The sequence below is a fragment of the Melanotaenia boesemani genome, chromosome 8 (genome assembly GCF_017639745.1).
Source record: "Melanotaenia boesemani isolate fMelBoe1 chromosome 8, fMelBoe1.pri, whole genome shotgun sequence".
NCBI lineage: Eukaryota > Metazoa > Chordata > Actinopteri > Atheriniformes > Melanotaeniidae > Melanotaenia > Melanotaenia boesemani.
This window is the reverse complement of record NC_055689.1, coordinates 20,145,654-20,161,882: the sequence shown is the minus strand read 5'-3', so window position 1 is coordinate 20,161,882 and position 16,229 is coordinate 20,145,654. Positions and strand designations below refer to the sequence as shown.

The window sequence follows — 16,229 nt, the reverse complement described above, 5'->3', positions numbered from 1 at the left end:
GTTCATCCTAGTTTAATTTAACAGATAATGGAGACAACTGTCTTCACTTCTGCATTTAACTTATAGTAAAAATTAATTAAGTTTAAACATTGTTTAACATGCACGTCAGCAAATAGCAGTTTGTAACCCTACTTTCCATCCACCTGATACTCTGCTGCCTGTCCTGAACTTGGCGATCTGTTTGGTAAACAGTCTGTGGTTTACATCTTGGATTTAAACACTGAGCCTTGAGTAGACAAACTCTTGAATAAACACTAGAAAATGCAAACTTTTATGTCCCATGAGAACAAAGTATATGTTCCAGAGTGCAGCCCAATTTGAAACCTGGTCATGACTAATACTGAAAACCTTTACAGTCATGTAATTACATTTTTTTATTTCTGTTGTCTTTTCTGATATTTGTTTGATTACTAACTAACTAACTAACTAACTAACTATGTTCTGCATTTTGTTGCACTGTTACGTTGATTTCTCTGTTGTGAATATAGCTGTGATGCTTTCAGTGTTGTTGTAACTCTCTTTATGCCTCGATTTTTTTCTCTGTTGTTCCTGTGGATTTTATCACTGTTGGGGCTACCAGGAATGTGATGGGGTAAAAATTTAAGTCCAACTAAATGTAAACTTGTGCCATAAACTTCACACATATTTCACACATATTTCACACATTCACACGTTATGTGCTATGTCACTGAAGTTGGTGACGTCCTTCCTGTTTCCTGTTTTGTGTTGTTGTCACATCATTTATAGCTCACTTAAGGTGTCAGTAGTAAAATCACAGATACTTTAGAAACAAATGAAAAGAATTTCTATAATTTAATTGATACTTTTTACCATATTTGTTACCTCAACCTCATTGTTTGTTTTTTTCCCACAATAATCATTTCATAATGCACCAAGATATAATAGCAGAAAATACATTTTCCTAACCTGTCCTGTGTTGTAGAAAAATTACCAAGAGTCTGGAATGAGTAAATGTATATAAGGTTTATTTACAGGAGAATTATTGAATACAGAATCACTTGAAAGTAATTGAGAGTGGTCGTCTCGACTCGTGTGAAGTCGAGAGAGACTCTGGGGAGGCAATTTCATTATACATTTCTGTAGAAAGAATCCTTCTCCCTGAAGACCTTACGTGGACACACAACTCCAAGAGCTGGTGTCAAAACAACCTCACAGAGTTGTGAGTGTCTCCACCAGAACCAGTCTGACTAAGGGTCTGGGGCAGGACCAGATAAAGGTCATTTTACCCTCGTAGTGAACTTTTAACAGAGCATGTACATGAAGAGAATAAAAAGTGAATAAAAGCATGATGAGTAAAAATGTACAATGTAAAAAGTGTAATATAGTAACAATCAGTGTAAATACAATTTATAAATGAATATAGTAAAGGAAGTAATTATAGTTGTAGTTATAGTATTATTTATAGAGCATAATAAGAAAAAATTCTTCCACACCTGATGTCTCAGTTCATAATGTTATTATTTGCATACATGCAGGCTTGAAATTTGACAACATGGCAAGACAAACAGATGAAATAATACCTAGAGTACAACCAGCGTTGTGCCTGAGCGAGCTCGTTGAACTATTAACTCGTTCATATTTTGGGTGAACGTGAAGGTGAACTGAACAAACTGTATTTCTGCCTGATGAACGTTGTTGTGAGCGGGCTTTTTCTAGCGTTTGTGAATGCCGTTCTCTCATAGTTGAACTTTGTTCAAGAGAGTGCCAGATTACCATGGAGTCTTCCAGGCAAAACACCTTGTAAACAGGCCTTAATATATAAGTGGAAAAACACCAAATCTGGCAACACCAGCCACCACAGAGTAGCACCGTACATGCATCATCAAATTGTGAAACATGGAGGCAAAATCCATTGAAGGCAGCAGCACCACCTCGGCCTCAGTGATCACTACAGCACCTTCGTTTGATCACTTAAAATAATTTTTGGAAAATCCTGTCTTTTTGTGTAAACTTTGCCCGCTGGGTGTCAAGAGGCAACTCCAGACATCAACAATGTCCACAGCAAACCTGAAACAGCATATTGAAATAGAGAACTAAATGTTACTAAAAACAATCTAAAGACTTGGCAACGGCGTGCCGAAGCAGATCCTTTATCACCTAAAACTAAATAACGGCGTACAGTAGCAGCAGCTCCATTGCGTTCATTTCCAGCCGCAGCTAGAAAACCTTTTGCAGTATTTTGTCGGAGACCTGCAGCCTTTGAAGAAAGAGGAACCGTCAGCTTTCACAAACCTGACAAATGCAAGATATCTGGCCTTACACATCTTTTTTTTTTTTTTTTTTTGTTTACTCATTCATTTGGGCTGAATATTTTTCACTTTTATGACCCAAGTTCTATAACTTTTCTTTGGACAAACAAGTCAGAAAAAAATACATTCACAAAAAATTGAAAAGTGACTTAATGAAAAGATAATAATGTTTAAATGTTTTGCATTTTAAATATTGCTCTTCGAGGTACATCATTTGTGTCCTACTTTAGCCTGGTTGCTACCTCAGATAGTTTAATAATTCCTCAGTAAAAAACATACCAATCAAGCATTCAGGCAAATTTTTCCTCATGTTTTTATAATGTAGGAGTGAAAGCAGCAGCGTGAACTGAATGGGAAGATGTGGGGTAGAAGCTCACAGCAACATATTGGAACAAAAGAACTAGGAACTAGTTCATTTTTAGAACTGGGAACTTAGTTAAAACATTTGAATTATGAACTATGAACTGATTTTTAAAATGTGTGAGCTGAACTTTGAACTAGTTCATGTAGAAATTGAACTTTCCCAACAATGAGTACAACACTATGACTTAGACTTTATATTTTAGGACAACAAAAACCCGACTAAGATTAAGTTCAAGTATTAAAGTAATAATGATGACACAAACTTGTAATGCAAAAGAATGAATTCATTTTGGGCACACAAATACTAAATATAAGGATGAAAAAGTATGCAAAATTTTACTCTTAACATCTGCCAGGCTCCAAACAAACAAGAAGACGTTCTCTGTTTCACCGTGCGTTTCATTGTGTACTGTTGTTGACATTTTGCTCACTGTGTTTTACCCTGTATGACAGTTTTCTTTGTGCATTAGTTTGAGTGCACAGCTTTTCTTCTTAGTAACATTTTTCAATGTCAACAGAAACAACAAAGGCAGAGACATCAAGACAATAAAGTCCCTGCGAGTTTTGAGGGTTCTGCGGCCTCTTAAAACCATCAAGAGGCTTCCAAAGCTCAAGGTCTGATGTAAATGTGTGCAAGCACTACCCGGTAGTTTGTTCTTTATGTGTTATTTCACAGATTCTTGACAGATTTTATTTACCTCCCTCTTGCCTCTTTATTTCTAAAGGCCGTTTTTGACTGTGTGGTCACATCTCTGAAGAATGTCTTCAACATCCTCATTGTGTACCAGCTTTTCATGTTCATCTTCGCTGTCATCGCAGTGCAGCTCTTTAAGGGGAAGTTCTTCTATTGCACTGACAGCTCCATGAATACAGAGAAGGAATGCCGGTAAGTAAATGGACAACCCCCTCTCACAGTCTTACATTTGTGTTTTAGTGTGCATGCACTGTATATGTCTGAAAATCCTCCTACATGCTGTCACTCAGAATGTACAGCCACACCATATCATGTGAAAATTAAAAGTTAAACAGTTTTTTTTCCTCCCAATTATTTTTTGTTTTAAAATAGAGGCGGCAAATGTTTTTGACATTGTGTTTTCCCCTCCCTGCAAAGAATTATATAAAAGGTTTTATATTTCAGTTTTCTATTAATATGATACCTCTATATCAGGAGCTGTAAACTCTGGCCCTCAAAGGCTACTGTCTTGCAGCTTTTAGATCAGGGATCTCCAACTCCAGTCCTCGTGAGCTACCGTCCTGCAGGTTTTAGATGTCTCCTATTAAAACACACCTCTGCACAAGCCTGTTAATGACCCAGTAATTTGAGTCAGGTGTGTTGCATCAGGGTAGAATCCAAAACCTGCAGGACAGTAGCTCAGGAGGACCCGAGTTGGAGATCTCTGTTTTAGATGTTTCCCTGCTTCAACAAACCTAATTCAAATGAATGAGTCATTGTGCAGAACTTGACAACAAGCTGTTGGATACATTTAATTTGAATCAGGTGTAATGGAGTAGAGAAACATCTAAAACCTGAAGGACGGTGGCCCACCAGGACCCAAGTTTTTGAGATCTCTTCTCTATATCCAGCTTTTGTCTGATGATGGCTTAGCATCATGACTGAAAGGAAGGAAAAACAGCTAGATTGGCTCTTTTTACATATAATGAAAACTTCCAGCAGCTTTTTCAAATAACTTTTTAATTACTTGTTATTCTTGGTTGTTCACTTACTACAAACTCAAAGTGTAAAATCATTATATTGTGTCTTGTGTCAGTATAATTGTGTCTTGGCATTCAAAGTCAATTTTAGGGAAAAACTCTTCCAAATAATAATGATACATTAACAAAAGGAATTCTCTAATAAAATAAATAATAAAACTATCCTTTTATATTGGTTTACACACAACATTGCAATATCAACACTTATTTCTGAGCTTTCTGACAAACGTCTAGCAAACTATGCAAAAATTCAACCCAAATGGTCTGCCACAAAGTGGCATTAAAGTGCATAATCTTGTCCTCTTTTACATCAAATAGCTCACCTAAACACCAGGTTACCTACTTAGGGAATTGGACCATCAACTTTCAATATTTTCCATGTTTAAACTGGAATCAGACCTGCCCTGGATTTCTGAATCTTTCTAAACCTTTCCTCACTGACCTTTTAAAGTCTAAACCACTTAACTATTCTAATGAATTAATTTGTTTAAATGGCTCATTTTGTGTTTATTTGTTTTAACTTTGCTTTAATTTAAAACTTTGGGAATAGTTTTATAAAATGGTAGGACTGGTGCTTAAGAATGAGTCTTTTTATTAAAACTGGAGCTTAAATCAGCGAATGAAGTGAAACGATGACCTCTGGTCTACTTTATTCCCTGCAGAGGCTTCTACATCGACTACAGCAGAGACAAGAAGGAGGTCAAGAGGAGAGAGTGGAGGAGACATGAGTTTCACTACGACAACGTCTGCTGGGCCCTGCTCACACTTTTCACTGTGTCTACTGGAGAAGGATGGCCTCAGTAAGTGAACTTGCTAAATTAAGTCTCTAATTAACTACATATATGGTACTATTATGTAATTGCAGGACTCAAAAAGGAGATTAAAAGTTTGAAACACAACTGACCCCAAACAAGCTCAAAACAAAAGATGTAAAACTTCCACAGAGTAAATTGAGATTAAATAGAGAAACAGACGACCACATAGAGCTTCAAATAACAAAATAAACAAGTGTATTTTCTTTTTTAGGGTCCTCCAGCACTCTACTGATGTCACGGAGGAGAACATGGGGCCAAGTCGTGGGAACCGGATGGAGATGTCCGTTTTCTATGTGGTCTATTTTGTGGTTTTCCCATTCTTCTTTGTTAACATCTTTGTGGCTCTCATCATCATCACCTTCCAGGAACAGGGTGACAAGATGATTCAGGAGTGCAGCCTGGAGAAGAATGAGGTGTGGGCTAGTAGAAGAAACAATAAATCTCATGTATTCATGCATTTATGGCCATCCTCAGTTTTGTTTGTTTAATTATGTTAAATTTCTCCCCATCAGAGGGCATGCATTGACTTCGCCATCAGCGCTAAGCCGATGACACGCTACATGCCTCAGAACAGACAAACCTTTCAATACAGACTGTGGCACTTTGTGGCATCGCCTTCATTTGAGTACACAGTCCTCGTCATGATCGCTCTCAATACTGTTGTTCTCATGATGAAGGTAAATCATTTTATCAGTAATGATGGAACAACTGCAATTATTGCTCTGCAATCAGCAATTTTCATAAACTGATTAAATTGATTTCCTGACTCCAATGCAGCTTCTGTACCAGCTTTTAAAATAATCCTGCAGAGACTTTCTTTACATTTTCAGGTCATGTAGTCAAATGCTGGTGTGCTTTGTTGTCAGGAAACCCCCCACAGCTGATATTTAGAAGTTGGTGCTGGTAATTTAGAAGAATTTTGCAAATTGCATGTCCACACACTGTTTTTATTCTGTTTCTATTCCTTCATTCTGTTTAGCTTCTATGAATTCTTCTATTTTAATGTACTTTTAATATTTCTTTTGCACCTTGCTTTTATTCTTTTATGTTAAGCACTTTGAGTTGTCTTATACATGAAATATGCTACACAAGTAAGCCTGCCTTGCCTATGAAGTAATATTTAGGTTAGATGCTGTTGAAAGTGTGTAGAAGGCAGATACTTGCTTCGATGCACCACTTTTTTGGAAACAAGTCATTAGCTGATCACATAATAATTATTAGACTCACTTTGTCTGTATTGTTAAAGAAAGTTCAACTAATGGCATTTTTCAAAGGTTTCCAAGTAGCACATTTACCGAAGAGGTTGCCTATTAGTAAAATAAGTAGTATGGGTCTAGCATTTGTACTATATTTCTTTATATATTTGTCAGTTCAGGAGTTGTTACTGCAAAAATTAGGGATGTTTTTCAGGATATGTTTTAAACAAATCACAAAATTCTGATGTGGTTAAAAACTCCTGCCTTTTATTGTTTGAGTCTTTATTGTACCAGACAGCTCAGATACTTTGGTGCATGCACATGAAAGATCTGTTAAAGTGAGAATGGGGCCTCAGTTCTCATTCAGGTTGGAATCTGGGAAGTGTTGAATCACACTTTTCTTCATTGTTTTGTTGCTTAAACTGTCTCTGGGCAGTTTTTGTGCCATGGCAGGGTGTTACCTGTCAGAGTAACGTCTACAGTAATCGCAGGGCTTCAGATTTACCAGCAGAACATTGCATAAAAACAAAAAGATCAGCGTTAATTACTCCACCTATCAGTGATTTAAAGGTTGTAGCTAATCAGAACAATATCCAACTTCTTCTAAGTCACTAAAAGTTTCTCCAAGAATGACATTAACAAAATGTGGATGATCAATGTCAGAATTGTTTTCAGACTTTGCAGACTGTCATGAAATTACAGACAGAGCGTCACTTAAACAGATGAATTAAAATCCCTCAGAATGGCCCCTTACAGTACAATATGTGTTGAGGTATTTGTTCTTTATCAATGGGATCATAATTCAGTGATCTAAAATCTTGTTGACCTTATGACCTCTGTTTCTTCAGTACCACTCAGCCCCAACAGCTTATGATGCAGTCCTAAAACACCTAAACACGGCCTTCACCGTCCTCTTCTCTTTGGAGTGTATACTCAAGATCATGGCCTTTGGTTTAGTGGTGAGTGTGAATGCAAGCAGGAAAATTACAGATTTACCAAAACATTTAAAACACATTTTCCTTTTTTTCTTTTTTGAACCTGAGGAATTTAACCATGTTTATTTTCCTTCTCTTGCAGAATTACTTTCGAGACACTTGGAATATTTTTGATTTTATCACTGTTCTTGGTAGTATCACAGAAATAATAGTGGATTTGCAGGTAAGACGTAGCTTAGACGTCAATAATTAAAACAATTTTGTGACCCAAAAATAGAGATCAGAGCTGGCAGCTTTAGATTCGGCACCCTGTCTTTACAAGTTTACTTGTGCGTTACGATCCCTGCCTGCTTAAGTCATGTTGTGTTGAATTTTGCCATCTGTGATTTACATCCTGTCTCTCCCGTCTGGCTGCCACTTTCTCCATCTCTGTCTGTGTCATTCTCTCTCTAACCACTCGTGCGGCTGTGCCAGTCGGTGAACACCATCAACATGAGTTTCCTGAAGCTTTTCCGAACAGCCAGGTTGATTAAGCTGCTGAGACAGGGCTACACCATCCGCATACTGCTGTGGACATTCGTACAATCATTCAAGGTTCAGCATTTTTAAATATTTTTTTTTCTTTTATTGTTATTTTAAGGATGTTTTTGAGAGCATGAAACAAATTAGAACAAGTTTTAATGAAGTCTTTGCTGTGTCTTCTTTGACAGGCTCTCCCTTATGTCTGCCTCCTAATTGCCATGCTTTTCTTCATATATGCCATAATAGGAATGCAGGTATATTTTTGTTGCAACCCTTTCTTGGACAAATAATGAGTTTGTAATAAGTGAATAACATTTTTAACATACAATTATGGAAAAATGCCCAGAGTTGATATTAAAAAGATATTTTGTATATATATAACTTTTACCTCTAAAAGTTTTTTTTTTCTTTTTGGTTAAGTTTGGATTTATGACTACGTCCACATGTTTGTGCTGGCACATGGTAGTGTAGTATTTTCAAATCTGGTAACAAATTTGTTATATTACAAAGTTGAGCAGATGAACAGGATTTGATCATTGATGTAGTTTTGATGAAGATTTGATCATGCTGCATTAATATTCAGTGTGGAAACGTTGTTTTATTGGGTAGATTAGCCACTGCTTAGGTAGAAGCTAACTGCTTTCTGGTAAAAACGGCTTGTTATCTGCAGGTGTTTGGAAACATCAAGCTCAATGATGAGAGTCACATCAATCAGCACAACAATTTTAAGACCTTTTTCAGTGCACTGATGCTTCTGTTCAGGTGAGATTAATCACAAAACCATGATCAAAATGAATGCAGACAATTTTTAATTAAACATGTTTAATTCTTGGTTTTAAGTAAAGGCGATCTCTGTTTGATGCCAGCTGGGTATTTGCTTGTGTTTGAACAATAAGGAGTGCTACGGGGGAATCCTGGCAGGAGATTATGCTCTCCTGTCTGTCTGGACAGGAGTGTGAACCAGACTCTTCCATTGCCCCCTTCACCCTGTCTCCAGACCATGAAGGCGGCTGTGGGACCGACTTTGCTTACTGCTACTTTGTCTCCTTCATCTTCTTCAGCTCATTCTTGGTCAGAACTAAGATCAAGTAAAACATTCAAGCAACAGCTTGGCTTATCAGTTGCCTTGCATGCTGCATATCTTCTCAGATCTTTTTTCATGTACCTTGTTAGATGCTGAATCTTTTTGTGGCTGTGATCATGGATAATTTTGAGTACCTGACAAGAGACTCCTCAATCCTGGGTCCCCATCACCTGGATGAGTTTGTTAGAATCTGGGGGGAGTATGATCGGCTGGCTTGGTGAGCTATAACAGCTTCTTTATGTATTAGCATTTCAGTTGGTGCGCCTGATCATATTAACCTTCTATCTTCATCCAGCAGAGGGCAGACAAAGATTGTAAAAATGTTAAAGCTTGGAGGTTTTTGTGCAGTGAATTGGTTAAACATGAGCTGATATTCATTGAGATTCAAAATATGAAAGCCATTTAATTTTAAAAGAAAAGGCTCCACATTTTGTTCCTTTTGGCTGTGTGACTTTACCTACCCCTGCTGTTTTTCTCCTGAAGTGGGCGCATTCACTACACAGCTATGTATGAGATGTTGACACACATGTCACCACCCCTGGGCCTGGGTAAAAAATGTCCTGCTAAGATTGCCTATAAGGTAATGAAAACATTTTTATTTTTTATTTTTTTCTAAATGCAAATGAGCTAAATTTAAATAAAGTGTAAAACAGTAAATACATAATTAATTTAGTAAATTCAATGACATACACCAGACTACTTTTGTTGTATTAATACATTGTTTAAAAACTAAATAATTTCACAGTTTAGATTCAACATGTAATATTTAAATGTATTGTAAAAGCTTGTTGAGTGTATTGGCTGCCCATCTATTGAAATCCATTTATGTCTTATGAACAGAGACAGTGAATGATAGGAATATGTCTTGGTCAGTACTGAAGTTTATATTTTGTGCTGAATCTTCCTTCTTTATGCCACCTTTCGTCTTTCTCAGAGGCTGGTGCTGATGAACATGCCTGTAGATGAAGATATGACCGTCCACTTCACCTCCACTCTGATGTCACTCATCCGCACAGCGTTGGACATCAAAATAGCTCGAGGTCAGAGGACAGCTTATTTGTAAATTGTAAAATATGTCCTTTGTTGTATTTTCAAGCCAAAGTGTCTAAATTTCATATTTTGTCTAAAATAGTCTAAAATAAAAATAAGGAAACATTTTGCTGTTGAATGTGGATATTTTGTCACAGGTGGTGAAGACAGAATCGCTCTGGATGCTGAACTGCAGAAGGAGATCAGTATCATTTGGCCCTATCTACCCCAGAAGACCTTGGATCTACTGGTGCCAATTAACAAAGGTGGGGCTCTACCAGGAAAGGGAGATTTCCAGTATAATGCTGGGAGACAAGCAGTGACACCTAATGTAGTGTGTCTGCCCTCACAGATACTGACATGACTGTGGGGAAGATCTACGCTTCAATGATGATCATGGACTACTTCAAACAAAACAAAGCAAAAAAACTCAGACAACAGTTGGAAGCTCAGGTCAGCTCAGCACACAAATATAAACTTTTTCCACATCCTTTTCATGGAGTTTGATTTATGTAGCTATATTTTTTATTGAAAAAAAAAAGCAACAGACATTTCTTTTTTATACAGTGATCAGAGTTAGGAAAATAAGGAGAGTTTGGGAAATAAAATGTTTTCCCATTCTATGATTTTAGCTGCTCAGCTATTTTGGAGATTCTATGTTGCATTTTTCAGTAGGTAACAGGTCTAAACCACAGACAGACCAGTTTACCACATGCAGAATGTGCTTTGGCCTTGTCATGCTAAATCTAGGCCTACTGGTATTCGGAACTTTGTGTGTCGGCATTTTATAGTGGTAATGTTGCCTCCACAGATGTACACGTTGTCCACACAAAGTGTGCTGATGCACCCCCTACAATATATGGCTTTTGGCCTGTGTGCTGATAACAATCTATGTGACCTGCATTTGATCTTCTCTGTGTGTTTGTCTCCTTTTAGAAGAGTAACTTGATGTTTAAACGTCTGGACGCCTCAACCCTCCCTGAGGATATTCTGTCAAACACTCAGCCGCTGCCAATGATGGCCCACAGTGCTGGTTCAGCCCTGTGAGTCTGCATATCTGTTGTGTACGTATGTGCATCTCTGCTTGTTTGCTAACTGTTGATCTCTTTCCACCATACAGGACCAGAGGAGGCTTTGTGGCTCTCAGCCCCATCTCACCACAGGAACTATTTCTGCAGCCCGTCAGCTCAGACACTGATGCCAGTCAGCAGCAGAATCAGGTGAGGTGGACAAACATTAAAACCATGCATACATTTTATTAAAGCAGATTTTAAGCATTGGTGTTTTAGATATAACAATGTTTAGGCTGACGTGTTCTAAATCCCTCTGGATTAAGCTTTTGATATCTCAGACATGTTATAAATATGTTTTGATTGATTCAGTTTTTTCAGTGCCTTGCAGAGTGCTGCATCGCTGCTCTCTATGCTCCTGCCTTGTAGTTCTGTAGAGATTGAAGTAGCAGAGCTAGATTGTTAAACTCTGTTGCTGTCTTTACTGTCTGGTTTCACTCGTCCACACTGCCTGCCGGTTGAATGATATCAAACTTTTCTGAGGTACTCTCATGTTAGTCTGCAGAGGAATGCGTTCGGCCCCTGGACAGATATTGTCTTGCTCTGTTTGTGTAGCTGTTAAGATTTGATTGTGCATGACTGAATGCATTTACAAGCTTAAATATAAAGACATGTTTCACTGCAAGCTGTTGTGCTTGTTGTCTATTCTTGTTGTTCCTCACTCTGTGCTCCACTTTTCCAACCTCACTCTGTTTCTTCTCCTCGTTGAAGTCAGTTTTCCTGTTGCTAGTTATTAATCCATCTGTTCTTTGGCTGGAATGGCTTCTGGTTGAGATGGCAATGATAGATGACACTCATTGAAGAAATGGTTTGTATGCCTTCCTCTCAACTGAGCTGGACCGCCGCATAAAGAGGCAGTCCTGGAGGGGATGAGCCTGATTGGTGCTCTGTCTTTCCTTGCCCTCCTTTCTTGTTTCTGTACTCACATAGGTGGGCGAGTGCAGTTGGGGGATTAAAGCCCCACTGGAGCTTCCACTTGGGAGGGGCCTGTGTGTGCGGGCCTCTTCCATGCCCCGTCTGGCTGTAGAGTCGCAGGTACACTCATCTTCTGGGTTGGATCTTGCAGACTTTAGTGGCTGCATGAACTCTTAGGCCAAACTGACGTGTTCTGTATGTGCACGGGTTGCTTAGAGGTTCAAATCAGTAGTTTTGCTATGACATCTGCAACTGTGGGAGCCTGACTGTGGTTTAGTTCATTGACAGAATGACGTGTGACCCTTGAATGCTGATGCCTCGTTTCGTCATGTCCATCTCTTTCATCCCTAAAATTGGAGACAGACAACGCAAAACCCCTCCAAGTCTCATAAGATGCACTTCACTTTTGCAATGATAAAAGCATGCAAAACGACTTTTAATTGTGTTTTTAAAACATTTGAATCTAACTTGATATTTTCTGTGTATTTGTGCTTGTACGTGTTTTTGTGTTTGTGTTTTCACACACAAGCAGGGAGAAGGTGCAGGTGGCTCCATGAAACGTTCAGTCTCCACAGTTGCGGATCAGTGTGTAAATGGACTATGGCAGGAGGAGAAAAGTCCTGAACGAGTGTACCGACCTCGTCACAAAAGCTACAAGGCTGCTGGTGAGTTCTACTGTTTTCACTCTGGGTTGTGTCTGTACATTTTGAAATGTTTAATGTATAGTCATGAGCTTTTCATACACTTCAAGATCAATTATTAGGCTAGCAAGTATTCTGATTTTATTCAATCTGTGGGTGTCTTCCATATCCCAACCATGAAACCTGTGTATTTGAATTATGAATTACAGTAGAGTTGTGTCTGTGAATTGACTGAAAGATGTTGCCTAGACTTGTTAACAACTTTCAAAAAGAGGTGCATGGCCATAATGCTTCATTTCCTTAGGTAAAATGTGCACCAAAAAAGACATTTAACTAAAAGTCAAAATAACGTGAATATGACTTCATAAATACCCAGGCATCTTCCCCTGACCTAATCCTAAGAACTTGTGGTCTTATTTTCAATGTGAGGGAAGACAAATAAAAAATAAAAAATTGTCATATTAATTTTAGTCATGTTAGAAAGGGATGCTTTTATCTTGTGCTATCTTTGTAAATTGTCCTCTTCATTTCATCATTTGGTCTTTGGTTTTGTGTTGTCATCTTTCCTGAATGTCCTCTAGTTTCTCGGTCTGAGCAAAGGGAGCGCGGCCGATCTAAGGAGCGCTGTCACCTCCTGTCTCCAGACACGTCACGTTGTAATTCGGAGGAAAGAAGCTTACAGCCATCACGATCCTCCAGTGTGGAGAGAGCACACCCCCAGGATAAACAGGTAGGTCAGGCATATGTTATATTTGTCTCTGAAGTTTAGAAACATGTGTTTCCTGTGGAGCAGGAGACAACCACAGGTAAAGCAAAAATACTGTCTTATAGCAATAGTATTGATTAATCCAGGTAAATGTTTAGATGTTGACTCACGGTAAGCCGGCTAGTTATCAGTTATCTTTAGCAAATCCTTGACAGCTTTTTACTATATTGCATAATCTTTATCAAAACATGTAGGTCACTCAGTTGTCATATAATTATACAATCTCTTTTCTCAAGCTTTCTGATTATTTCTTTTCCGATTACCTGACAACTGAGCATGTTTTTTTTTTTCTTAAATCAACTAATAAAGATAAAATTATGAGAAACCCCAGAACAGCTGCTGAATGGACCTAGATTATGAAAATGTGTTTTCATTCACTAAGTGATGGCTTTCTCCATCTCTGCTTATTCTTGTTTCCAGGGCAACAGTTCAGACAGCCCGGTGCCCTCCACCTCAGAGTCCAGCACGCCCAGCGGCCGGCGACCTCTATCACAAACCCCGACGCGCCCTCACATCTCCTACTCCCCGCTTGTGTGTCGCACACAAGCCTCTGTGGGTGAAGACGAGGATGAACAGGGCAGCCCAGAGACCATTAGGCGGAAAAAACCCACATGGGAGACCCAAGAGGTGGTCGAAGGAGAGAGGCAAAGCGAGGCACTCAGACATGCCTCCCCACCTCGACGTTACCCTTCAGAGCCTTTCCTAACCTCTCAGGAGGACGACCACAGCCCAGACCCTTCTGGTCCCATGGAGACATTGACCTTCGAGGCAGCTGTAGCCTGCAGTCTGGGACGCTCAAACACCATCAGCTCAGCCCGTCCTCGCTTGCGAACCGGCTGGCAAGTCCCCAATGGACATTTTCGTAAGCGCCTGGTGCAGACAGCCTCAGCTGCAGGCTGCGACCCCCTCAGCGACACAGAGGAAGACGACAGGTGCTAGGGACAGAGGACAAAGCATGGGGGATAAGGGCAAATCCCAGAGAGGTGTGAGAGGACACTGTGCAACAGTGTCCAGAGTGAAAGTTGAATATGACTCTTTTTGCATCTTCAAGGCTGTGAGCCCTCAGGATGTTTGATAAAAACCCAAAATGAAAACCAATACTTCCTGAATATGTAGTTGCTAATTCACACAGAACACTGACAATCATTGAAGTCTATTTCCTGATTTTTACTTGATGATAGAGAGTAATAATGCGCCTCAAGTAGTCGCTGAATACGGAAAATTAATTAAATGAATGGCTCAGATAATGCTATTTCTGTCAATTGGTATTTTCTTTTCTGAAGTGTTGCTCTAAACAGTATTTATCTGTGGGGTGTGTGAATATGTAACTACATTTTCTTAATTATTTGTTTTGTAAATATGTTGTGATCATCTTACCATTGCTATTTATCAGAACAGATCAACACAACAAGCCATCACGAAGAGGCAATCTAATATTTTACCAGACAATGTGGATACTAATAAGTGACACTTTATAATGCTGGATTTTTTTACAGTATGAATGAATGTGCAGGGGAGAAACTGCCTGATTTTCCCAACATCATTTTTCTTCTTGGTATTGAACATAATAATTTGTGAGGTATGGATACAACAATAGAATAACATAGAGAAGATGCTTTTGTGATTTCACCTGATGTTATTAAGTCATTCCTCCACCAAACTTGAGACTTTTAAGATTTCTTGAATATCTTTTAAAACAGTCTAATTTCTATTTTTCTTAACTGTCTAAAACCTTTCAACGAGAAATTTCCCTGCAATTTCAGTACATTGGCTTTCATAGTACCTGTGAGAGCCATTTTCAACTGATTCAAAACAAAATTATGTATTAATTTTTTACTTTTCTTCATAATTGTGAATATTGTATGAGTCATTGCGGAGGATGACTGTAGAAAAGATGCAAATACACCATGAAATGTTTTGCGTAAATATAAAAAAAATCCACAATACTACATTACATATTAATAATGTACAGATAAATTATGCTGTTTGTAAGATTTAGAGAGGAAAAAATATTATAAGCTGATGAGCTTTAATGGTAACAGAGTCCTTGGAAATATTCAGATTAAGGTTTGTGTATTTGTTTTATTTGCCTGAGGTAGGCTAAATCTGTGAAACTCACTTAACCAAAAACATGGAGATTTGTATAATAAGTTCAAGGAATGCAAATACTTTGTGGGTTTTTATGTGTACAATAGCTGTATATACTAATAAAGGTGTCCTGAAGTTGCTATAGTTTTTAAGTGTTTTCTTTCTTTCTTTCTTTCTTTCTTTCTTTCTTTCTTTCTTTCTTTCTTTCTTTCTTTCTTTCTTTCTTTCTTTCTTTCTTTCTTTCTTTCTTTCTTTCTTTCTTTCTTTCTTTCTTTCTTCCTTTCTTTCTTTTACTTTAAGTTTAATAACCTTGAGTTTGGTGATAACAACACTGACAGGGTGAGAAATAATTATGGGTGTGCTTTATTATCTAATAATAAACACTGAACACATTCATTATTTGACTGCTGTAGAAACTTAATGTGGCACAAGCTCACACACTGCCAATAGGCTCTTTCTAAATATCAATACTGTTGTTATGTTTTGAGATGTTTTCTTAACATATTTAAAATAAGCATTAAATTAATCAAATATTGAATATGTTATACAGAATGGACAGTGAGAGTTAATATACACAATTATTTTAATCATATGAAAAAGAAAGTTCACTCTTCCAGGTCTTCATTTCTCTAATAAATCTCCCGGTCCTTATCAGGTCTTAGATTTAATAACTACAACCTCAAATTGAAAAAGACATGACACACTACTCTGTGTTTATTTACTTGTTAAAAACTAAACCAAAAGCAGTGTGTGAAAAATTAAGTACACTTTAATTGCTTTCTTATGAAGTAAGAGGGTGAGTATCACCTGGGTGGTGCTTAT

The 16,229-nt window shown here is 38.1% G+C and overlaps 1 protein-coding gene across 3 annotated transcripts in view; it reads left to right on the top strand.

Annotated features, from left to right (window-relative positions):
- The window catches only part of LOC121644633 (voltage-dependent R-type calcium channel subunit alpha-1E-like), a 52,425-nt gene extending 36,878 nt beyond the window's left edge, over positions 1–15,547 (top strand). Inside the window, exons 24-46 of one of the 3 annotated variants that reach the window (XM_041992717.1) lie at positions 581–592; positions 3,152–3,248; positions 3,359–3,519; positions 5,009–5,146; positions 5,373–5,574; positions 5,674–5,838; positions 7,206–7,316; positions 7,435–7,515; positions 7,767–7,886; positions 8,003–8,068; positions 8,485–8,576; positions 8,711–8,885; positions 8,988–9,115; positions 9,382–9,478; positions 9,833–9,938; positions 10,086–10,193; positions 10,280–10,380; positions 10,864–10,970; positions 11,048–11,147; positions 11,928–12,032; positions 12,442–12,577; positions 13,135–13,283; positions 13,740–15,547. In XM_041992717.1, the coding sequence (XP_041848651.1) occupies positions 581–592; positions 3,152–3,248; positions 3,359–3,519; positions 5,009–5,146; positions 5,373–5,574; positions 5,674–5,838; positions 7,206–7,316; positions 7,435–7,515; positions 7,767–7,886; positions 8,003–8,068; positions 8,485–8,576; positions 8,711–8,885; positions 8,988–9,115; positions 9,382–9,478; positions 9,833–9,938; positions 10,086–10,193; positions 10,280–10,380; positions 10,864–10,970; positions 11,048–11,147; positions 11,928–12,032; positions 12,442–12,577; positions 13,135–13,283; positions 13,740–14,258 (3,076 nt within the window). In that variant the 3' untranslated portion in view covers positions 14,259–15,547. The remainder of the gene's footprint in view (positions 1–580; positions 593–3,151; positions 3,249–3,358; positions 3,520–5,008; positions 5,147–5,372; positions 5,575–5,673; positions 5,839–7,205; positions 7,317–7,434; positions 7,516–7,766; positions 7,887–8,002; positions 8,069–8,484; positions 8,577–8,710; positions 8,886–8,987; positions 9,116–9,381; positions 9,479–9,832; positions 9,939–10,085; positions 10,194–10,279; positions 10,381–10,863; positions 10,971–11,047; positions 11,148–11,927; positions 12,033–12,441; positions 12,578–13,134; positions 13,284–13,739) is intronic. The other 2 variants (XM_041992718.1, XM_041992719.1) reach the window with 2 other exon arrangements.
- The last annotated feature ends 682 nt before the right edge of the window (positions 15,548–16,229 follow it).